The 25920-nt window shown below is 35.2% G+C and overlaps 1 protein-coding gene across 11 annotated transcripts in view; it reads left to right on the top strand.

Moving 5' to 3' along the window:
* The window catches only part of SLC16A7 (solute carrier family 16 member 7), a 164576-nt gene that overhangs the window by 74608 nt on the left and 64048 nt on the right, over window positions 1–25920 (top strand). For 9 of the 11 annotated variants that reach the window (XM_033866362.2, XM_033866359.2, XM_033866361.2 and 6 more), the window contains 2 exons: window positions 17717–17848; window positions 25200–25446. In XM_033866362.2, the coding sequence (XP_033722253.1) occupies window positions 25230–25446 (217 nt within the window). In that variant the 5' untranslated portion in view covers window positions 17717–17848; window positions 25200–25229. Of the gene's footprint in view, window positions 1–14671; window positions 15197–17716; window positions 17849–25199; window positions 25447–25920 lie in introns of those variants that run through there. The other 2 variants (XM_073788433.1, XM_073788432.1) reach the window with 2 other exon arrangements.

The following is a 25920-nucleotide window of genomic DNA, read 5'->3' as shown; positions in this document are numbered from 1 at the left end:
GCTCAGGCTCAGCGGCCATGGCTCACGGGCCCAGCTGCCCTGCGGCATGTGGGATCCTCCCGGACCGGAACACGAACCCGTGTCCCATGCATCGGTAGGCGGACCCTCAACCACTGCACCACCAGGGAAGACCAGCCTGTTTTTTTTTTTTTTTAATCGCTATTCTCAGTGCCTAGAATAGTGCCAAGCACATAGAATGTACATAATATGGTTACTTATTGAATAATTAAATCTTATCTTAGTTCCTTAAGTCCTAATTCCTTATAGATGCAATGGAGACCCATGCTTTTCTCCTCTGCTATTGCTCCCCTTCCCTCCTTCCCTGTGCCCTGTAATAATAGCCTTGCTGAATTTGGGGTTTATCATTCTCATTCGTGGTTTTATATTATTACTATATATGAATGTTTCATATATAATATTTTATAAAGTTTCTATTAGTTATCAGACCTCATATATTGGTGTACTGAATTTGTCCTCTTACCACATGCTTCGTTTATTTGAGATGGCTCAAACATATAACTTGAGCTCATCCAATTTAACTCTGTATATTCCATTCTGTGAATATACATACTTTAATTATCATTCTCCTATTGATAGACATTTAAATTCTTTCTAATTTTTTAAACTCTTATTTCCACACTGCTATGAACATTTGTTTACATGTCTTCTTGTGCAAAAATGTGCACACCTAGAAGACAAATTGATGATTGTAAGATATGCATAGCTTCAACAAGCAGTTTTTGAAGTATAGGAGAGTAACCACTGCTCCACATTCTGTGCTTGTTTGGAAACTATAGACATCTAGGATGTAAGCCATGGAGTAGCTTCGTTTGATTTTTGTTGCAAAGTTATGCCTGGGTCCCATTGACTCCAATGTAAAAAAGAAAAACAAAAACAATTGTCACAGGTGGTGATGGGCAACAGTTTTATTTTTTCTTCCTCCATTCAGGAGGGATTAAAGAGGGTATGGAATACAGCCCAGACCAGCACCTGGCTTACATCAATGAGCCAGACTCTCTTGTCTCCCATTTTGCATGGAATCCTTTAAGTTCCCTCTATCACGAAGATGAACTTCTACTTCATTGACGGTTCCAGATTCCAGCAGCCTCATTGTTTCACCACACTATGCTTCTGACATGGAGATGTTTATTGTTGTTGTTACTATAATTATCATTTGGTTAGTTATTTCATTTGATTATCCCTTTTCAGATTTTATTTTTCATCACCATTATATCCAAACGAAAATTTACAGAAATATCTTGACCTGTTGGCTGACTTTTGACTAAATTTGAATAGCAGATAACTGAGACTAAAGAGGTGGGCAGTTCTGTATTGCCTATTGTAATAGGATAGATCTGCTTTGTGTTCTAATTAAGTGGGTTGCAAAAATGACATTATTATATAAAAATCAAAGAGCCTTACTTGTATTCTTACCTAGATAGAAGGCTGTGCCGTGTCTGTACTAATATGGTTTTGCAAGCGTAGTTTACAATAGTACAAGAGCTTTAATTCAAATGCAGTTTTGGATCTAGTCAGCTATTTGAACCAAAGCTTTGATAAAGCTGTGGAATTCTATACTATAAAGTATAAAAGAGTTGACTCTGACTTGGGGTATTTTGTAAGCAGGAAGTTTCCATTTCTATTACCTCTATCATAAAATAACTTAAAAGGCTCTTACAAAATTTAGGAATTTTGAGCAGTGTAGTGAGCATGTCAGGATGATTTTGCTACATAATCTTCCCATGTATAATGAACCTAACCTGTTGGATAGAATTTTTAGCATTTTATATCTGAGTGCAGAAGAGCAACAACCAAAAATGATGAGTTAGTTTTGGCATAATTAATATTGAGCTGATCTTTCTGACAGTAATTGCTAAATAGATTCACTTGTTTCTCGAGACTAGTTGTGGAATATACTAGTAGGACCAAGTCATCAACATAGAATAAATACTGAAGATGAGACTCCCATGATGTTGAACAAAATTAAGCCTAACTCAGGAAGGAGATGCACTGTGTTACTTATAAACTAGAGCAGGTGCCAGTGAATATGGGTTGTCCACTAGTGGTCATTATTAGTGTATTTAATTTTTTTTAGCAGTAAAACATTTTACATTAATGTTTATTAATACTTTTTTTCTCTTCATTGTAGGCTATAATGATAGAAATAGGCTAAAATGATAGAAGTGTGAATAACTGTCTCATATAACCTAGGAGGATATTGGCAACAATGAAGAAAATATCACATATCCATTTCTTACCCATGACACTGAACTTAATATTGGTAACACTTTATAAAGATGAAACTACATGTTTCATTCAGTGTATCACTTCTTCCAAGTGACTTCAGCTCTTTTGGACTCTGCTGTAATATTTTCTGCAGCATCATTCGTTGTCTAACAGAAAGAGTCAGTTTTATCTGTTAGCTCTCTAAGTATCTCTTTTACTTGGAAGGTTTGCAAAACATTCTTGTCAGAATCACTTTTTCTCATTTCTTTTCACTTGACTAAATCATCTCATCATTCAAGACTCAACCAAAATATGTTTATGATCTCCTCAGGCTGGTTTAATTGTACCTCCAAATACAATAGTTATTATCATAGACCAGTTTTCCTCAACTAGAGTTTGATGAAAAAAATTAAACCTTTGATGAGAAAATTAAACCTAATGACATAAGTCTTAGAATGGATTAAATTAACTTATCTCCCATGCATTAAGGTGCATAATATTTATGTAACATCATTAGGAGAACTAAGAAAATGGTCACTCAAATCATTTTCTGTGTTTGATGGTTCAGATAGCTATAATTTTCCTCCTTATTTGTTGTTGTCTTCAAATAACTGTATACTCTGTGAAGGAATGGACTGCATCTTGTTCCATCATTGTACCCCTAATGCTAACACATTGAACTCCTTCCATGTAGGAGTTGTTTGATAAGTATTTGTGAAATGAATGATAGAAAGAAAGAAGGTTCTTCTGGAAGAACTTTAATGGTAGAACTGTATAAGGTGATTTATATCTCAGTGTCCAAGGAGGGATATGTGAACCTAGGTCACATACGAAGTAGTGTTAAATTTGAAGGGTCTGGTCAGGTGGGGAGAGTGGTTGTAATCAGTGGTTACAGTCCTGAGCTCTCAGGTCATGTTACTCATAAGTGAGCTAGTCTGGGTCAGCAAGAATGAAGATGGGACAAGGCCACATGTCTCATTATCCAGCAGGTTAGCATTGGTTCCTTTCAGGTAGTGATGACAAGGGTTCCAAGAACAGCAAGAGAAGAGGGGCTCAAATACACAAATGGTTTTCAAGTAACTACTTGTTTCATATCTGCAATTGTCTCTTTAGCCACAACGTCATGGACTGAATATTTGTGTCTTCCCCAATTCGTATGTTGAAGTCTTAACCCCCAAAGTAATGGTATTTAGAAATGGGGGCCTTTGGGAGGTAATTAGTTTATGAGGTTGGATAAACAGAGGCACCAGAGAGCTTAATCTCTCTTGGTCTGTACCCATGTACCAAGAAAACGCAGTGTAAGCACACAGCGAGGAGGCAGCTTTCTGCACACCAAGAAAAAGGCTTTGAGCAGAACCTGACCATGCTGGCACCCTGATCTGGGACTTCTAGCCTCCAGAAGTGTGAGAAAATAAATTTCTGTTGTTTAAGCCACCCAGTCTGCCACCCAATCTATGATATTTTGTTATGGCAGCCCACACAGACAAATACACATAGCAAGTCACATGGCCAGGCCCAGAGTAAATGTGAAGAGGAATCATTTAAAGAGGTAGATACTATAGGGAGGGGAATAATTTGAGGCCAATTTTGCAATCTATCATAATTGCATCATAGTCTTTAAGTACATATGATGCATGTAGGTATCATAAGTTAACAAATTATGCTTCTTTAGATGTAGACTTTTTTTTTTTAAAGTGAATCCTTTAGAAAAAATGACCTGGAGTCAGATATTCTGATGTTCTTCAGTGCTTACACGTTATGCACTTACTTATAAAGTGCGCTTCAGAACTATTATGTGTTTTACCAGTTTTGCAGGCTATCCCATATTTCCCGGTGGATACATACATGAGACCAACTGACAATGCAAGCTAAATTACTCATTAAATCCGCCTTCACATAATCTGTTCAGAACTTAAACTTTCTATTATTTCATTGTCTATTGACCTTCAGGCAAATCGTTAAGAAATTTATGAGGGTAGCAGCATGAATATGTGTTCCCAAATGTCTCTTGGGTAAAATATGACTCATGGTTTTCTTGCTCCTGAAATGATTAAGCAAGAAACCTGAAGTTGACAGCAGAGTCATTGTACAGATTGATGTTTTCGATGACTAATATTTGACAGAGTTTGCTTCTGATTTATTATGCTGCTAGGTAAAAACAATTTACCTCAAGGTAAATTTTTTAGTATTTTTACTATGCTCTTTCACTAATTGGATGAAAAAGTTCAATTTCTTTTATATTGAGTAACATGCATTTTGAATAAACTAATCATTTTAAATTAAACTTTAATTTTTTAAAAATATAATTTTAATGTGTTTTTTTAGTAGGTTCATGTGGTCCTGCTCTTTTCTTTTTTGATGCCATGTAGCTCCTGCTTTTCTTTTGCTTGTTCCTAACAGTAAGCCTAATACCTATATAAAATCTATTTAGTAATTATTGGATTTTTATTATCATTCATTTATTCAAGCACAGCAACTATACTTGAAAAACAATCATAGACAATAAGGTCAGCCTTTACTAATAACTGAGCTTGTAATTCCTGGAAAATAGAAAACTAGGAAATCATTTTTCTCTTACTCCTTAAGAGTACTTTGAATAATTATAGTGTTTTAAATTTATGTTTTAAAGAATTAAAGTACATTATGTTAAGAAAGGAAACAATGCAATAAATGGAAATGGAGGAAGGGAAGATAATATACAATTACTTCCTACAGTATTTTCATCTACTAACCAGACAAAAAAACATTAATATTTATTATACAGCTTCTATACCGCATGTATTTTTGATAATTATGGATTTTAAGTAACATTTACATTAATCAGAACATTTCTTAAAGCTGAAGTGAGTCTCTTATAGGAAGCATATAGTTGAGTCTTCTTTTGTCCATTTAGACATTCTATACCATTTGATTAAAATTTTAATCCATTTACATTTAAAGTAACTATTAATGGATGAGGACTTACTAACACCATCTTGTTAATTATTTTTTGACTAATTTGTAGCTCCCTTATTCCTTTTTTCTGTCTTGCTGTCTTCTTTTAGGAACTGATGATTTTCGTTAGTAGTATGTCTTAATTTAATTCTCTTGACCTTTTATGTGTCATCTGTAGCCTTTTGCTTTGTGGTTACCATGAGGCTAACATAAAACCTCTTATAGATATAATGGTCTATTTTATGATGATAATTTAACTTCTGTTGCATACAAAAACCCTTTACTCTCCATTCCCCACTTTATGTTTTTGATGTCACAAATTACCTCTTTTTATATTATGTATCTATTAACAGATTTTTGTAGCTATTGTTATTTTTAATAAGTCTGCCCTTCTCTCTGTCCCCATGGCTCCTGCTTTGTGATGGCTTTTCTAGATTACTGCAATAAAATTTAACTACTTTGTTAATACATCCTCTATCTCCCTTCAACCATCTTCTCTGACCTATCTCCAGGATTATTTTCTAAAATACAAACTAACTAAATCATTCCTTTGCTCCAAAAGCAGAATATAATTTCCAAAACTTTAAGATGAATGGACTATGCACCCTTCTACTCTTATTTCTCTCCAGTCATATCATGGTGTCATGCTGTCTCTCATTTCTAGAACATACCAACTGATATTTTTTTTTGGTCACCTAACACTCGCAATCTCAACCTATCTCAGTCCATCCCAGGAGAGGCTCCCGTTCATCTTTCAAGACTCAGCTCACCCAAATCAGATTTACTTCAACTCCTCTTGAGACTGTTTCTTGACTATCACCATATAGTCTAGGTTTTCCTCCTCTTAGCCTCATAGAAATCTGAATTTACCCATCTAATGATGTTTACTGTAATCATCTACTTCATAATTTACCTACTAGATTGAGTTATTTTATAGGTCTGGGACAATATCTTATGTCTTAGTCATCTTTATATTTCCAATGTCTGGCCCATTCTTTGGCATGAAATGAGATGCCCAGTAAATGTTAAGCGAGTGAATGAATGAATGAACCCTGGAAACAAGATATGAAAAACAATGTTCTACTTTGACTTCATCATCAGGGAAGAATTAGAATAAAGGAAGAAGCTTAGTAAGGTTTATCGCTAGGAATAAGAGCTCAGAATAGAAAGAGCTCATTTCCACTTTAATTATCATCTCAGAGAGAGGCAGGATCTGTATTGAAGACCAGACCAGCACAGTTAATACAGCATAAGCAGTGAATCTTATACATTTTAATAATTTTTACTATTTCCATGTGTTTCCCCACAGTGATGATTAGTAATAACCTGAAAAAGAAAGGAGGAATCAAGGAAAGGCAGGTTTAAGGAGACTCTCCCACTTTGAGTTCACGACTGCAAAAGTAGAACTTTTACAAAGGACAGAGAGGCAATGGGACATGAAGATTAGAAAGCAGGCTGAGTCCCTGGGACCCACAGCCAAGAAAAAGTGAAGCAAGGGAGAAGTGAGTTTGTCCTGAGAGCTTTCAAGAACACTGGGGCTGAGCATCGTAGAGCATGGGGGGCATTTTCCAATATAGTGTTTCCATATAATAGTTAACCGGATTTGAAAAACAACCTTGAACTTTATAGAAATTATATCTAGTCTTACTTCTCTTAGACTGAGAATGAATTATCTTGATTGCTGCTGTATTTTGGATTGAGAAGAAGGCAGGGAGGAGAGAAGGACGTTCTTCAGCTTCTACTCCCTAGAAGCAAGTAAAACAAGAATTCCTTCACCTTTTACTTTTATCGGCTGCAATATTTGCAAACCCTTTTTTGTTTACCCCTACCCCTGGACAAGTATTCTCTATCATAGTACCCTGTTTATCTTTTTATACAAGGCATCAACCTGTAATTATCTTGTTTATATTTGTAACTTTCTTTTTGCATATCTTCTTCACTAAAATATACGTCCATGGGTCAGAATTTGTTTTGTTCAGCACTGTAGCCACTGTGCTTGGCACATAGCAGGCTTTCAGTTGATATTTGTTGAATGTTGACTGAATATGGAGTCAGATTGCTATTAATAATCTCAGTTTTTCTGACTCTTCACCCTTCATTTGACTTCACAAGGACCTTGGATTCTCCAAAAAGTCTCCTACCAAATATTTCTGGGAATCACATGAGATCAGAGGGAGATGAAATGAGTTTTCCACTACTGTTTCTCACCATTTCTAATGCCCTCAGTGGAAACATTGCCGATAGAAAGGACCATATTTCCTGATGCTTCTGCAGTAAGTAATTCCCCAGGATCCAAATCTGGGGTACAGGCTATAATGGCCAAATTGCCCCCTGTCTAAATCTTCACCAAATTTTATCATCTGAATCTTAAACCATCACTGTGTAAAAGCCTCAAAATCTCTCAGGAAAATAGCTGCTTTAGCTTCTGTCTTGAAACTCTGTCCCCTGGAACCTTCAGGCTGGACAGTGTGGGCACCATGCCAACCATCTTGTCTATTGTTTTACTCTCTCCTGGGTATCCATACATTCTTTCTCTACCTATGGCCACATAGCACAAGAAATAAAACAAAATTGTCAATTCATGCAAATAGATTCCTAGAATCATCTTCAGTTCACTAGCTCTGTAAGAATAGTTTGGAACCTCAGTTTTACCTGTTTCAGAACAAACTCTCTGCATAAATAAATATACTGTTCTCCTCTGAATCTAGAAACCTTCATGGCTCCTTGCAAACATTTTAAAAAATAGAACTGCTTCAAAAATTGTAGAAAAATTGTTAACGTTTTTTCCTAACCAAATTATCTACTATAATAATTTCCCTGTTCACCAGGAGGAGCATACAAACTAGAGCAAGGTGCAGGCATGGTGGGGAATGAAGAGGGATGAAGAGTGGTTCTCATTTTGCAGCCCCTTTTAAGGTCAAGTGTGACTGAACATAATATTGCAAATAGTTATTCAACCTACAGCATTTCTTAATCTCTTATATTTGGATGGGGATCTCTCTGTTACTCCTTTGAGGGGGTCAGCTGTGGGAATAACTGGAACCAATGACATTCAGGTCATTTTTTTCTTAGGTCCCTGAGGAACATGGCTTAGTCAGTGCAAACTCCTCCCAGGATAGGGTTAGGTTGAGAGAAGTACTTTTGGGAGATTAATTCTGAAGAGAAGCTTGGTGTATGGAGAGGTGTGGGAGAGAAGGATGGGAAACTGAAGTTGAGAGAGTCCCTTAGGGGACTGTGAGGGGAACAGGGGCGTGAACCATGGTGGTAAAGAAGAGGAATGGAAAGAAAGACGCATTCAAGAGCTATTAAAGAAAAAAGACATATGCAAGAAAGGGGAAGAAGAAAGGACTCAGGGTCTTTCAGCCTAGGTACCAGCTCTTATTACAATTAACAGACTTAGGGGCATTCAACATTTCCGTGGGGACATCCTTCTGAAAATGTCTAGGAAGCTATAAGAAATGAAGAATTATAACTTAGGAAAAGGACTGACACAGGGGATGGAGAATTGGAACACACCAAGTATAAAACATTAGCTGAATTTATAAAGGTAGAAGGTATCATGGAGAGCATATAAATAGAGAAGAGAGTCAACAATATAACCTTTATGAGAACTTACACATGTTGGACCTGAAGAGAAAAACTAGCCGTGGGAGAAGGTGTAGGGATATAGTGAGATAGAAGCCAAAGTCTCAAGTACAAGGTCCAATGAAGTAATTGCTAAATACCATATAAAATTTTAATGAGATGAGGCCTAGTGGATTTGGAGATTAGGAAGTCATTGCTCATCTTTAAGAGAAAATTTATTCAGTAAAGCTTGAGAGAGAGAAGAGAAGGTCTTACATTAGCAAGGAATTAGGAGTAGGTGGTAAGAAAAAAGAGGTTACAGAGAAGGATGGCCCTTGTGTGAGTTTTGAAGATGAAATATAGTGACAGCACAAGAAAAATAGAGGCTCTAGAGAAGGTTATGCTTTCCTACTATTTTTAGGCTTGAGGAGATTAACATTTTGTAAGCTAAAGAAAAAAATAACAGAAAAGACATTAATTAAAAGTGTGAAAATTATTGGAGCCAAATCCCATATGACAGGCAAGAGAGACTTCATTAACAATGAAGAGAAATATCTTATGATATCGCTTATATGCTGAATCTAAAAAGAAATGTTGCAAAAGAACTTATTTACAAAACAGGAACAGACTCACAGACTTAGAGAAGGAGCTTATGGTTACGGGGTGGGGGGGAAGGGGGGAGAAGGGTTAGATTGGGAGTTTGGGATTGACCTGTACACACTGCTATATTTAAAATGGAGGCTCAAGAGGGAGGGAATATGGGGATATCTGTATGCATATGGCTGATTCACTTTGTTGTACACCAGTATTGTGAAGCAATTATACTCCAATAAAGATCTATTAAAAAATAAAAATAAAATGGATAACCAACAAGGACCTACTGTATAGCACAGGGAACTCTGCTCAATATTATGCAACAACCTAAGTGGGAAAAGAATTTGAAAAAGAATAGATACATGTATATATATCACTGAATCACTTTGCTGTACACCTGAAACTAACACAACATTGTTAATCAACTATACTCCATATAAAGTAAAAAGTTAAAAAAAAATGATAAGTAAATGGATAGCATGAGAAAACAAGAGGGATGCCTTTTTCTCTAGGACCCAACTGGAAGGAGAGGTTTGTTTCCAATGGCGGTAAAACATAGGAATCCCCTTCCTGTTTTTCCCAGGTTTGGAATGTTGGCATTCCTGTGAGCAGAGCAGAAAGGATGGCAGCCTGTGACTCCTATCAGCTACTTCCCATGCTGTCTGTCAGACTGGGATGTGTGGGACTGGCAAACAAGAAGTCAGAGAAAGCATCGCACTCTCTTGTGGAGCGTGAAGGAATGTAAAGGAAGTGTTAGGGCAAGGAAGTGAGAACTCTTCATCCAACCTGCAACAAAGTTAGAACAAACCTGAGTGAATAGCCTGGAACAGAATGGTCTGCAGTCAGGCAGGAGCATATCTGGTCTGGGAGAATGAGTTGATGCTAGGATGTAAGGGGAAAGGGCAAGGCGGAAACAAAATTAAACTAATAAAATAATTTAAAGGTAGAGAAATTAAATTAGGATCAAGATGATGCTTGGGCTTATTGATATCTTCCCTGCCCAGTTGGCAGCCAAACCTGAAAGAAGGGAGCCTGCAGGCCTTTAGGAGAAAGCTAAGGGGGAGAAAGATGGATGCGGCGTGCAAAGGCGAAACGTTTCCCGTAATTTCATTCCTTCTAATTTGGTGTAGTACAAGTGTGTCATCAATTCTCAGAGGACTGTGTTTGTTTGTGTATTTTTGTGGGATTCACAGTCTTGACTAATACAGTAAGGAAGAGGGAAGGAGAAAGAGTTTTTCTTTTCTCTGCATTTGGGATGATGCTCCTTTCTGGTGACCTTCTAGAAGTGACAAGCAGGATTGAACCAATTGATTTCTTTTCAGCGGCTCCTGTAGCTCTTATCTAGGTTATATTTAACTTTGGGTTCATTTTTGTTCCAGTCAGCACGACTTCATTATCGGTGTTCACTGAATATCATAACAGTAACATCCAGTTCTAAATACGAGGGCTTGAAATAGCGAATTCTGTGGAGCTTCACAGGGAGGTTTCCTTAGAGAGAATCGTCATGGCGAGTCTTTACGATGTCATAAAATGTGACGAAAGTGATCACTTTCAGCTCTGCCTGTTTCAGCTAGGTTTTATCGATCCTTCATAAGAAATGACTGCAGTTAACATTCCCACGATGTCACTGTCATAAAATTTATATATGTTTGACAAGAGGAATACCTTTCGGCATGTTTGTAAATAGTCAACTCATACATTATTAATGATACCTTTAGTGACTATTTAATTTCTATTGAATGTGATACTTTTATCGACCAATACATGATTGACATGATTCCGATTTGGTAGTTGTACAATATAATTTTTTTATTTAAGTGTATAAAATTTGGCAAATATGGGAACTAAAAACATGGTGTATGAATTGAAATATTACATCATTCTTTAAAACATTTAAAATATATAATAGGTGAGGTGCTGTTTTCATTCTATCTTTGAAAAATATCTTCATGTGATTTATTGGCAACACTGAACCAAACTGTCCCACTTTTATGGGAACATATTCTATTAAAGAACATGGAAGTATGCTTCAATATTTTATCTTAATAAATAAATGAAAAACTATTCAAATATATACCAGTTCCTTTGAGGATCTTGTACAATAACTTTTATGGTAACTAAATTGTGATTTGGGAATTGAATAAAATTCCAAGCACACTTAAGGAACTAATACTTGGGTTCTAGAAGCCTCTGTATTTCATTAAACACATGACCCTGTCTGTGTATGTAATGGAATTCCTTCAGATGACTCTTTCAAAAGAACTTTTCTCATTCAGCCCATAGTCTGTAGAATCTTGTAAAACTTGCTCAATTAATGTCTATCTGTTCATTACTTGTTTTTGAACAGCAGATTTTTCCCAGAGAAGAGAAGAAATTTGTATTTCACATGTTAAGAAAGTCTATTAAATAGAACTATGTGTTTTATAGAATCAAAATCAAAATCATAGAATCGAAAATGAGCTGAAAGGGACCTCAGATAACACTTAATCCTGCTCTGGCTTTTCACAAATAAGGAAACTAAGAGCCAACGTGAATGTCACTTGCTTATAGGGTTACAACACTTTTGTGACATTTATTATATGTATTTACATTTTCCATGGTGTTATATCCTGTACGTGACATAAAGCAAGTTACAAGATACTGGAGTTATTTCAATCACTTGGTCATTTGACATTTCCAACAGTCACTCTTCCTTTCCGTCCAAGGTGATAGTACATTTTATAGTATAATGTTTTGAAGAGTATTTTTTAATTAGTTGGTTTCAGTTAGTGCAAATAGTAACACTCTCACTTCTTTGCGAGGCTCTAAATATACTGAATTATAGAAAATCTGAGTTTGTTAGAACTTCAGGGACTACACCATTGGTCTCTTTTCTACCCCCGCTCCTAAATATTTTTCAAACTGAAAGAATTTACTGGGATCTGACTTAGCCTGTAAGAGATTCTAAGAAAAGGTACAAAAGCCACACCGTTGGTTTGGTCTTTTCCTTGCTTTAGTAACCTTTGGATTTAGTTTTTGCCCTGAGGGAGTGTCTTCACTTGAGAAAGTTTTACCAAGCGAAAGATGGGTGGGGGGCTGGGGGATGTGTCTTTCAATCCTGCAAGTCCTATAATACATGCATTGTGCCTTTTCTCTTCTCATCCCTGCTTGCAAACAGATCAAATCTATCATGACTTCATTGCCTCTCCTAGTACTTATTAAACAGGGCTAATAACCACTAACTAATGCTACCAACATATTTTCTCCTTATCTCTTGTCCCAGAACCCCAACTGCATTGTGTGTATTTTCTGCCTCTTTTAAGATATCATAGGCAAAATTTTACCAAATATTTTACGTTTTTCTAACCTCTTCTAACAGGGTCCTCACCACCAGCTGTCCATCTCTAAAGCCAATGCCACATATTTTAGGATTTCGTTTTAAACACCCAACCTCAAATTTTTTGGGGGCTGACAACAACAGATATTTATTTCTTGTTTTTGCTACTTGAAAGCTATGGATCAGCTATCACTCTGGTTGTCTCTGGTGGGCTTGGCTGACCTCCAAACATACTCTTATTTTTAGCAACCCAGACTAAAGGGACACGTTCTCAGATTGGAAGGTAAAGACTACAGGTGTAAAGTCAAAACATGCAAACATTTTAAGCTCACTCTTGGACATGGACTATACATCATTGGCTTATATTCCATTGACAAAACAAGTCCAAAGTCAGGGGGTATGGAGTATACTTGGCCTGCAGAGAAGCATGACAAGGATGGGTAAGGGGCAAATAATTACTATCAAAAAATAAAATTAAAAATTTAATTCACTTGTAAGTGTATAGTAGAAGAAACAACTGATAACTTGACTAGTTTCCGAAGAGTTTCACAGCCCTTCTCTTTGAAGTTTAAATCCTGACCACTAATACCATTTTCTTGAATCTGCTGAATGGTTACTTTTCTGTGGGCTCCAGCTTTTGTTTCCTCTTCCTATTTTGGCAAAATTACCAAATTAGCAACTAATTGAGTGTCTCCTGAAGGCTTTGGGAAGCACACAGCTGGAATGGATGGAGGGCAGAAAACTCAGGCAAGTGACCACAAGCAAAGCAAGTATTCGAACAGGCAAAACACAGGAGGGTGGAGAGGGGGTGGTGATATGAACACTTCAAGCAGTTCATGACTGAAAATTAACATGAAGACAATAGAAAGTGTATAGCTCTTAACTCTGTAAGGGCCTAGTTCAAAACAAATGCTGCAGGTGGACTTAAAAGATAGTTGACATGGTTGAATTTCATTTTCATTGTCTGAAAAATGGAGGTAATAGCTACTAAACAGAATTACAAGGAAATTTATGTTAAAGTATCAACTGTCTTACTCAGTGATGCTTACTTGTAACAAAATAGGTAACAGTAAATGTTATTTATATAGGTAATTGGTAATCAGCTAATGTAATTTATATCTAAATTTAAGTGTGGGGACCATCTCTGGGTATATTCTTTACAACTTATGCAAGAGCCTCATAATCTCATTTAGGCATAACTAAAAACAAAATGACATAAAACAAACAAAAAGGGAACTTAAAAAATGGAGGTGAGGTCTTTAAATAAAATACAGCTTCCAATTTCACTATATAACCTTACATTTTTTAAATGGTTGTAGACTAGTTAAAATTAAAATATTTTTCAAAGTAGTTATAAAACCCCAAACTAGGGCAAATCATTAAACGTATAATATTAACTTAAAGTATTTTATATATCAGGATATTACAGGGGACTTCCCTGGTGGCGCAGTGGTTAAGAATCCACCTGCCAATGCAGGGGACACGGGTTCAATCCCTGGTTTGGGAAGATCCCACATGCTGCAGAACAACTAAGCCCACACACCACAACTACTGAGCCTGCGCTCTAGAGCCTGCGAGCCACAACTACTAAGCCCATGTGCCACAACTACTGAAGTCCGCGCGCCTAGAGCCCATGCTCCGCAACAAACAAGAGAAGCCACTGCAATAAGAAGCCTGTGCACCATAACGAAGAGTAGCCCCCACTCGCCACAAGTAGAGAAAGCCCGCGTGCAGCAACAAAGACCCAACACAGCCAAAAATAAATAAATGAATAAAGTATGCACTATGATAAATCAAAAAAAATATAATAGTATTATCCTAAATTTGAATAGAGAAATATAATTTTTCTACAATCCTCACCCTCTTACTGTGTCCTATCTTTTTCTTTTTATGTATCATTTTTGTCACATATTTTGAATTTTGCAGACATATGAGCTTTTCATTAAATATTATATAATAAATATTTCCCATGTTATAATTTTCATAACTATCACTTAATGTATGTATAATGGTTTATCAAGTAGATGACCGTAATATATTCACTGACTTTCCAAATTTGGGTCTTTAGGTTGTCTTTAGTTTTCCCATACCATAAACATGATTATTCAAGAGACATAAGGGGCAGCGGTCATAGAATCATGAGGTTACAGGGGCAGCAGTCATAGAATTATGAGGTTACAGCTGACAAAGTGCTATGTCATAGATGGAACTGAATATGTTCAGGATTCTGAAAAGAGCAGTGGTTCCCAGGTAGCTTCAGCCGTTCGGTAGGCAGAGGAGTCAATAGACCACGATGGCTCAAGAACTGCAGTTTATTACATTTACTGCAGCCAACACTTGTAGGTGTGTTGGAGGAAGAGCTAGACCAGCAGCTTTTACACATTAGTGGGCATCAGGATCACCTGGAGGACTTACTAAACTACAGTTTGCTGGGTCTCACTTCCAGAGCTTCGTGCAGTAAATCTGAGGTGGTACCCCAGAATCTACATTTCTAAAAAGGTACCAGCTTACGATTATTCCGCTCAACTGGAGCCGCACTATGAGAGCTACTCCATAAGATCTGTAAGCAGGGGCCAATTCCTTTTTACCTTAGTTGATTAAAATTTAGCTAGCAGAAAAAAAAGCAGTAGAAAAAAGTTATGAAAATCCTATGTAAAATACAAATAGAACTACCTGCTACAACTCACAACCAGGTTAACAACTAAGGGGATATATTTATATTTCATAATAAAGGTTTGTGTTTCAGCATTTTTGTAAAGTTTTGGAAAGAAAAATGAGATATACTTATTATGTAATTAAACATTTCAAAAATATATAACTACTTTCCAAAGTCACCTATTAATAGCTTTTTAGTATTGCTCTAGATAATTTGTATGCAAATAGAAATATGTACACCTAAGTCTTCATGTGTAAGTCTTTATGTGTGTATTTAGAATAAATGGAATCATATTTTTTATAGCTTGCTGTTACTGCATTTGTTATACTTTTAACGATATTATGTATCAGTGCCTATAGATCTACTTCATTCTTTTTACAGTTGTGTAGTACTTTATTATGGATGTGCAGCAATTTACCCATTACCCTTTCTCTTCGTACCTCCGATTCCTTATGCTCTTATCTATAAATGTGATTAAAAATACCACTTCCTCTTAGTTCGTGGGATTATGATAACTAATGGAATCTTTTTAAAAAACTGAAAGCTCTAAAGCATTTTTTAAGTTCCCTGTTATAAGTAAAACCCATCATAAAACATGTGGCATATATGTGAATTGCTAACAAACCAAATTATTGATAGCTGATACCACAGCCCAGCTTCTAGCTATAGTAATTAACACTGCTTTTGTAGGGGAGAATAAACTTTAAGCTTTATGCCTACTTGGATTCAGTCTCCAAAATTGTTTCTTTCCTGAATTAAAGGAAAGCTTTCCTATATTAAGGATTGTTGTTTCTTCTCTTGGTTTTTTCATCAGACACACAAATTTTAAAACACTGACTTTCATTTTTAAAACTAAGGACCAATCTATGCACTGTACGAGTTTATTTGCCTAAATGTGTATAAAAATATGATAGTTTAATAGGTATTGAGAAAGAGATGTAAAATAGATTAATATAGTTATAACTATCACAGAGGATTCCTGGATTGTTGGCCAATTTGTTGAAAAAACCTCTGGATACGGGTTGGTCTTTCTGGAGGAAACTAGACCAGTCAGGTTAATAAAGCTCTGTGACGATTGTGTAGAAATGTTGGTGAGCATTTAAAATGTGGCCTTGTCATGTTCGCTTGTTCTGGCCCCTATGCTGACCTCCGTGAACCATGATGATAATTAAGCATAGATGGAGGGTTGGAGCCCAGTTGTCAGGAATGCCTGAGGCTTTCCTCTGAGGCTTTGCCCTAAACTCCAGGCAACTCTCTCTGCCAGAGGGAACTGACAGAAAATGTATTTCCTCCAAATATAAGAAGGGTTTTCTGCATTTGGATGGGCCGGTCACTTGTGGTAGGGTGGAGCTACCACCCTTAAATTCCTCGGTTTAAAAAACTCACAAAGGCTCCCAAGCCTCTTGGTAGGTCCAGAGCAGATGTAAGCCTCTTCTCCCTGCTGTTATCCCAGATGTAGGAGACCTACTGAGTGTGAACTCTCCATTCCTAGCATAAGTTAAAACTTTAATTCCGGCCTTATCTATTTCTCAGATTTTATCCATGACTTTCTAATTCCACTACTAATCTTCATTCTAATCCCCACCCTCAGTTTCTCACTGACTAGGCAACTAGATCACAGGCTTTCCTCATCCTCTCATAAAGACGTCATTTGGCCTGGTGGTTGCATCGACTTCAACACTTTAGGATAAGTGGCCCTGGATGCAAGGCAGGCAACTGGGTATTTAACTGACAGAGTTAACTTTTCCTTAGCTTTGATCTCGGCAAAGGAATGCTTGACCCAAGCAAAATAAACCCTAAGTACTAGCATCTGTATACTCAGTACCAGATTTAAGTTGAAATAAAGGCATTTGATGTATTAGGGAGATTTATTAGCATATTCATCTATCACCCAGATCTGATTAAGACATTTGGTTTCTAAATCATAAGATTTCTAAAATACTTTTTGTTTCATTTGCATGACTCAGTGTGTCTCATTGTAAGGCATGTATATTATTGATAGTGTTTCTAATAACTCTCTTTTAAATTTTATATTTATTTTCATTGTCAATAGATATTTTATTAGTTGAATTTTAGAGCAAATTATTTAAATGAGTATAGGGAATTATTTGAGTGACAGCTAATGAATGCCAGTAAATTTCCTTCTCACAATGGTAGATATGTAATTTACCGTTATTTATTAAAAAAAAACTAATCTTCATTTCATACTTCTAATTTTTTTTCTCCTGCACACGTTTCATCATTTTGTTCATACATAATAATTCAATCAATAGATTGACAAATATATATGCACATATATATATATATTCAATTTTGTTAATTATTAAAACAGGGTCAAAATTTATTGGATGAATTAAAGGTAGTGACCCTAATGAGGCTTCTGGACCTCAATTATATATGTAACGCCTGTTTTTCTATTTCTTTAGATAATCCAGAGTCTGCTCTACCTCTCTTCGTTTGTATTGCCTTCAAATATCACACTTCAAGCAATAGTGACAAGGTTTAACAATATCACACATAATCCAAAGAAATCTGTTCAAGAGAGCATCTGTCAACAGGTAAAATTATACTTTTCACTCTGTTTTTCTTGATTATGCCCACAAATAAAAGGAACAAGACACGACAGACATAAGTTGTATAAAATATTACAGAATTGTGCACAGGAAAATAACGTGAGGCCAATGAGTGTATATGAATTGGGTCTGAACTATTGGTTAACTCAAGAGTTGTTAATAATGAACAGGTGATAATCTTGGAAGTGGCATTTTTCAAGGGTTAATTGATTTTGGTCTACTCTGCAATGATTCAGCTAAGAGATTGTAAGATGTCAATTTAAATGGAAGAAACAAGACAGCTGGAGATAAGGAAGTGAAGAGGTATCTGAGTGGTGACTTGCAACCAGGAGGATGCAATTATAATTAAAATCAAGTAAATATGCTGGAGAAAGAGTATAAAAGATCATATACTGAGATAAACTGGTGAACTATGAAAAAATAATACAGAAAACAAAGTATTGAGGAAAAAATAACTCCATCATATAATGCTTTTTTAAAGGCCACTTCACTTTTCTATGAGCATAGATTTCTGTCTATAAAATGGAAATCCCAACATTAACCTAGATCATTAGTAAATTTCAATATTAATAGTAATAACATGATTTGAATATTAGTAAACTTCAATATTTATATTGATATAATGATTTTAAAATAATGGATTTAAGATTATTTAGAAATGTTATTTATGATTTGTGAAATGGCTGAAAAATAAATCATCCAGTTGTATTTCTAAGTGTTTACTCCAGAATATAGAGGTGATAAAAGGTACAATAGTTTAAAATCATAAATTAATAATGAAAGATGTTTTAGATTCCTTTATGCAAGCAGGAAAATCACAGAATGAGGACTTTAAACCTCATGATAGTTTTTATACTCTGATAATACAACAAAAAGTAGTTTACCCCTTACAAGTGCCATTTGGTATTTCTTTAGTATTATTCTAGATTTATTTGATTTCCACGCAATAAGAAATTTGTCTACTTTAAAAATATAGTAACAAAATTCAATAATATATAAATTCAGATTATTTAGACAACTTTCAAAGACCGAGTGCTATTTTCAGCTGGTTTAGCCAATACTTACAATCTGTCTCTTTCCTCCTCTGTCTTCCTTAAGTATTATACTTTTTAAAAGATGCTATTTCTGGGCTTCCCTGGTGGCGCAGTGGTTGAGAGTCTGCCTGCCGATGCAGGGGACACGGGGTCGTGCCCCGTTCTGGGAAGATCCCACATGCCGTGGAGCGGCTGGGCCTGTGAGCCATGGCCGCTGAGCCTGCGCATCCGGAGCCTGTGCTCCGCAACGGAAGAGGCCACAACAGTGAGAGGCCCGCGTACCGCAAGAAAATAAAAAATTAAAAAAAATTAAAAAAAAAGATGCTATTTCCAGTGCTCATATGCTGTAAATCCATCATGTTGGATTAACTGATGACCAAAGAGAAACCAAATTACATAGATAGATGATAGATAGATAGACAAATTTTTATTGTTTCCAATAAGGCAAAAATGATTACAAAAGTAGACCATAAACATTCTGAAGACATTCAAATCTTTTCAAAATCATTCTTTGACAAGGTACGGTGTTTTGGATCGATCTGAACAGTTGGCATCTGTAGAATATTAATGAGCTTACAGAAGGTCCCTGCTGTGATGTGTCCATTTTTGAATAGGATGTACACTGTGTGCATTATTTGTCTGTGGTGAAAGCTTCTCATTTGACCTTAATGCTATAGTTTTCCTGGGTAGGTTTCTAACATACAAATGTATCCATGGAGAGAATTTTTCAAGTTATTTTCTTACAGTCTTGAAAATCGTCTTTGACTCTTTTGACCCATAAGAATATTTTAGACATGCAGAGAAGACATAATAAAAAATACCTAGTTTTTTTTTTCTTGTTTCCTCTTCTAAATACATTAACCAAGAGTATTATTTCTAATTCTATTTATGTAATTTTAAGAGTCAGCAGTGATTAGTGAAATCCAGTCCCTGACATTATTGTTTTACTTGGGTCTAGTTTCCAATATTTCCTGAGGTTTAGTCTTATTTGAAAGATAGGTACAGCATCTTATAGGGCTTTTGTGGAAATTTAACTGAGCAAATAAATATTTAATAAGCACTTAGCAAGAGTACTCAATATTTGAGTCAGAGATCCCTTTATTCATTTTTGTATACCTATAGATTAGGTTATAGGTTAATTCGATTATAATACATTTAAATCAGTAAGGTAAGAGACAAGCAATTTGAACTTTTGAAACTATTCCATCTAATTAATGTCACTATATCTAGAGCCATACTGTCTGTGTGTGTGTAGTCAGAGAGAAGTAACTTGTTATCATGCTTTTATTGTATCTTCTTGGAAAAATAAAATGGATTTGCCTTGCCTCTACCATTTAAAACTTTTTAAATTAAAAACATTTCTATTCACAGTCCCTAATAAAAAGGTAGATGCCTTTGTCACTTCTACCCCAACTTCTGAAACAATAATTTGAGGTGGCTTTCCAAACAGCACTTCTAAATGTATGGGTAAAAAAACAGATGTAAATGGATATAAAAAGAAAAAACGGGAGGGAGAAGATACTTTCTCTGTAAATCATGGTGGCAATTGAAGACTTTATTTGATAGTATTTTATTCTGGTTTATACTTTTGCATTTTCCATATTTTGTAAAAATTGGAATGCGCCACTTATCTAATCAAAACAAGAAAAAGAACTTAAAGACAAATAATAAAAAATAATAATGAAAAAGCAGTATATACAATTAGATCTGTATGATCTATATGATTACAATATTATTTAAATTCATCAGAAATATAGGAATATAGAAAAATAATGAAAAGAGATATGCAAAATTGCTAATAATATTGTGTAAGGTTAGTGTGATTATGTACAATTTCTTTCTTTTCTTGGTTTTCTAATGGTATTCTATTACAGGGATCAGCAAACAATAAACCTTGGTCTAATTTGTAAATAAAAGTTTATTAGAACATCCACACCCATTTTTTTATAGTATTGTCTGTGGCTGCTTTTGCACTAAAACTATTAAGATGAGTAGTTATGAGAGAGACCATACAGCCTGCAGAGCCTAAAATATTTATTATCTCACCCATTACAGGAAATGTTTGCTGATTCTTGCTTTATAACTATATCAATGTTATAAAGTGAATAAAATAAAATGTAATTGTTGATCTAATTCAAAAATAGAATAGAACCTTTACCACAATTATCCAAAAGGAGAAATAAAAGAAGGCAATAGAAAAAGCCAATAGATATGCCAACAACCTACGCGAGGATTATTCCATTCCTTGGTTCAGCATTAAACTGGAAGGAAAATCCAGAACTATAAGTGTCAGTTAACGAGATCGGGACAAACAAATGGTGATTAAGTACTCGAAATCCTAGTCAGAGCAATTAGGCAAGAAAAAGAAATCAACATCCAAATTTAAATGGAAGAAGTAAAATTGTCTGTTTGCAGATGACTTGACCTTATATTATAGAAAACCCTAAAGACTCCACCAAAAAACTGTTAGAACTAATCGACAAATTCAGTAAAGTTGCAGGATACAAAACCAATATTTAAAAATCAATTGTGTTTCTAAGCACTAACAATGAATTATTGGAGAGAGAAATTAAGATAACAATTTCATTTACAATAGCATCAGAAAGAATAAAATACTTAAGACTACATTTAACCAAATAGGTGAAAGATCTATACACTGAAAATTATAACACTGATGAAAGAAATTGAAGACAGAAATAAATGGAAGGATATTCCGTGCTCATTAATTGGAGGAATTAATATTGTTAAAATGTTCATACTACCCAAAGCAATCTACAGATTCAATGCAATCCTTATCAAAATTCCAATGACATTTTTTGCAGAAATAGAACAATCAATCCTAAAGTTCATATGGAGCCACAAAAGGCCCCGAATAGCCAACCAATCTTGAGAAAGAACAGCTGGAGGTATCACACTCCTTGATTTCTAACTCTATTACCAAACTAATAAAAACAGACACATAGATCAGTGAAACAGGATAGAGAGCCAAGAAATAAATCCATGTATTTTGTCAATTAATTTTTGACAAAGGTGCCAAGAATATACAATGGGGAAAAGACAGCATCTTAAATAAATGGTGCTGGAAAAATTGGATATCCACATGCAAAAGAATGAAACTGAACCCCCATCTTACACTATACACAAAAATCAACTCAAAATGGATTAAAGACTTGAACACGACCTGAAACCATAAAATTCCTAGAAGAAAATATAGGGGGTAAGCTCCTTGACATTGGCCTTGGTGATGATTTTTTTGGATTTAACATCAAAAAGCAAAGGCAACAAATGCAAAAATAAACAAGTGAGACTACTAAATGAAAGCTAAACTAAAAGCTTTCTGCACGGCAAATTGTCCACAACATGAAAAGGCAGCCTATGAAATGGAAAAAAATACATGTAAACCACATATCCAATAAGAGGTTAATATCTAAAATATACAAGGAACTCATACAACTCAATAGCAAAAAACACAAATAACCCAATTTTAAAATGGGCAAAGGACCTGAATAGATATTTTTCTAAACGAGATATATAAAAGGCCAACAGGTACATAAAAGGGTGCTTAACGTCACTAATCATTAGGGAAATGAAAGTCAAAACCAAAATGAGATATTACCTCATACCTGTTAGAATGGCTATTATCAAAAAGACAAGCAATAGCAAATACTGGCAAGAATGTAGAGAAAACAGAAGCTTTTATGCTGTTGGTGGGAGTGTAAACTGTTTCAGCCTCTATGGAAAAAAGTTTGGAGGTTCTTCAAAAAATTAAAAATAGAACTACCATATGATTGAGCAGTTCTACTTCTGGGTACATATACAAAGGAAAGGGAATCATTCTCTCGAAGAGATATCTGTATTCCCATGTTCACTGAAGCATTACTCATGGTAGCCAAGATATGGAAACAAACTAAGTGTCCATTGACAGATGAATGGATAAAGAAATGTATACACACACACACACACACAGCAAAATATTATTCAGCTTTAAAAAATGATGAAATCCTGCCATTTGGGACAACATGGATGAAACTGGAGAGCATTATGCTAAGTGAAATAAGCTAGACAGAGAAAGACAAATTCTACATAATAACACTGTAGAGATGGAGAGAGGATGGTAAAAGTGTACAAACTTTCAGTTATAAGATGAATAAGTTCTCGGGATCTAATGTGTAATATGGTATCTATAGTTGATAATATTGTACTGTATAATTGAGATTTGCTAAGAAAGTAGAATATGAATTGTTCATACCAAAAAAAGTAAATATATGGGGTGATAGATGTATTGATTAATTTGATTGTGGGAATCCTTTCATAATGTATATGTATATCAAATCATGTTACACATTAAATATATTATACTTTTATTTGTCAATTATACCTCAGTAGAGCTGAAAAAAACTCAAGAAAAAAAATGTGATTAAAGCTGAATGTCTCAGAACTTCCTTGCAGATATGTCTGACTCACATAATGTAAAATAAGCATATTAATCTTCAGCCCTGTTATCTGTTAATTGCAGATTATATCGATTTCCCTCCATCTATGAAATACTGTAAAATATTATGTTAAAAAGGCTTAAGTATATTTGCCAAAATTAACATTCAGAAAAAGAGTGAAGGTAATAGTTGTCTGCATTGTTACTTCCATTCTAATACTCATCATCATAGTATTTATTCTAGGGAAACGGTGCTCTACCTATTTTAAGTTTCATTTTTATCATTTTGCCTATATGAGTTTCTGAAGGCAAAGTTCTTGGGTAGAACTATGGACAAATTAGAAAACTTTAAAGAATGTTTTCACTCAAAATATGGAAGGTGCGTATAGAAGATCACCAAAAATATCTTAGATACAGTTTGACATCAAACAAAAATTAAACCTCTCTGTCTGTTCATAGATACCTGTTTAGTTTTTTGGTAGGTTTCCTGAATTAGTGGCAAATTTAGCTTTTATTTGCTTATTTTCTATATTGTCTTACCAAACAGACAAGCGTTTCCTTTTTCCTCTACATTCCAATTGAAAAATATTCACAAATGGAATGAGAGTAGTAAAAGGAAGATGCTGAGAAATATTGGCGATTACAGCTAAAGACCAAGCAAGCAGCATCGCTCTACAAAGGAACATTGATGTTAGGGAACCAAGATTTTTTAAATTTAATTTCAGTTGTATTAAGCTATTTGTGATCATTTCTTCCACAAGAGAGTGGGTGCTCTGTACCATAAAGCTAGCAGTTAAGTGTTCCTAGGCATATCCAAAAAGAAAGTCCTTTTCTTTGAATAAAAATAACATACCATCCATTTGATTGGGAGCGTATCATTGCTATGAAGAATTCGTAAAATGTATCATTCATAAAATGATAGGTATCACCAGTTTTGGAAGTGCATTAAAATTAATTCATTAGAATCACACAATTTCTAATCCTATAATTTTAGAAAATAGATCTATGCTAAAATGTCTTTAAGTATTGTCAATTATTAAAAGTGGAGGACTTCCCTCGTGGCTCAGTGGTTAAGAATCCTCCTGCCAATACAGGGGACACGGGTTTGAGCCCTGGTCCGGGAAGATCCCACATGCTGCGGAGCAACTAAGCCCGTGCGCCACAACTACTGAGCCTGAGCTCTAGAGCCCACGAGCGACAACTACTGAGCCCACGTGCCACAACTACTGAAGTCCGCGCCCCTAGAGCCCACGCTCCACAACAGGAGAAGCCACCGCAATGAGAAGCCTGCGCACCGCAACGAAGAGTAGCCCCCACCCACCACAACTAGAGAAAGCCTGCGCGCAGCAACAAAGACCCTACGCAGCCAAAAATAAATACATAAATAATTTTTTTTAAAGTGGAAAAATTCTAAAATATGCTTACTATTTAATTCTGTGAAATTCATCAGACGTAATGTAAGGTCTTCTTAACCTTTGTATAGAAAATCTTAAATGTTTCGGATTAAGAAATTATTCTAAGTGATGACAGCTTCATTTATCTTGGAAATCAGACTGAGATAGCTTTTGTTTTTTGGTTGGTACTTTAGTATAATCTGAATTCTTAACGTCTCTTTGAGTAATTGTTGTTTCCATAAACAAAATGCTTTCAATTTTTAACCCATAAGAAAGTTACATACCTCACTCCAATTTTTTGGTTAATTTTCTGATAACTTTCTGAGTACCAGAGTATTAAAAATATTTATGAAAAAATTACATAGTTGTAGTTAATAGAATAAAAATATAATAATAATATTATTTTGATAACTACCAAGAGTGATTTATGAAAATGGAAATATGGCTTAAACTGTTATTTCATTTTTTTAATGCAGGTTACTTGAATTCCAAATAGAGGAGTGGAAATGCCACCCCCAGCAGGCTCCCCACCGCCGCATCCACCTCCTGATGGAGGATGGGGCTGGGTAGTGGTTGGAGCAGCTTTTATCTCCATTGGATTTTCATATGCATTTCCCAAAGCTGTCACAGTTTTCTTCAAAGAAATTCAGCTAATATTCAACACTACCTACAGTGAAATAGCATGGATATCATCCACTATGCTAGCTGTTATGTACGCAGGAGGTAAGGTTCTTTGGACTAAATACAATTCTGGTTTAAGAAAGCAATTGCTCCATGCTACAGTATTTTACATGTAGTGCCTTGGTACATTAAAGCCCTGTTTTCATATTATCCTCACTTAAAACCAACCAGAAGTATAATTAGGACTGAAGTTTTAGTGATTTTAGTAATTCAACATCTTAAACTATTCACTTTATTCTGAGTCTTACTAGAGTATTTATTTGAATGAGGATGTCTTTGCACAAACTAAGATTTATTAAATTATGGAATTTTCAAGGGTGGTACCTTTCCATTTAATTTGGAATAGAGTCTATACTATAATGGTAGTATCATTTCCTAATATTGCTACAGTTGCTTTTTTCTGAATGAAACTCAAGTTGCTGACAATCTATAAGCCTAGAAAGTAATTCACTTTAAGTTGCAAAATAGAGTGTTATCATGTACGTTCTGGATCCATTCAAGTTCGTGTGAATAAAA

Source organism: Tursiops truncatus, chromosome 11 (assembly GCF_011762595.2).
Source record: "Tursiops truncatus isolate mTurTru1 chromosome 11, mTurTru1.mat.Y, whole genome shotgun sequence".
Classification (NCBI taxonomy): domain Eukaryota; kingdom Metazoa; phylum Chordata; class Mammalia; order Artiodactyla; family Delphinidae; genus Tursiops; species Tursiops truncatus.
Note: the sequence above shows the minus strand (reverse complement) of the source record. Positions and strands in the feature narration are given on the sequence as shown.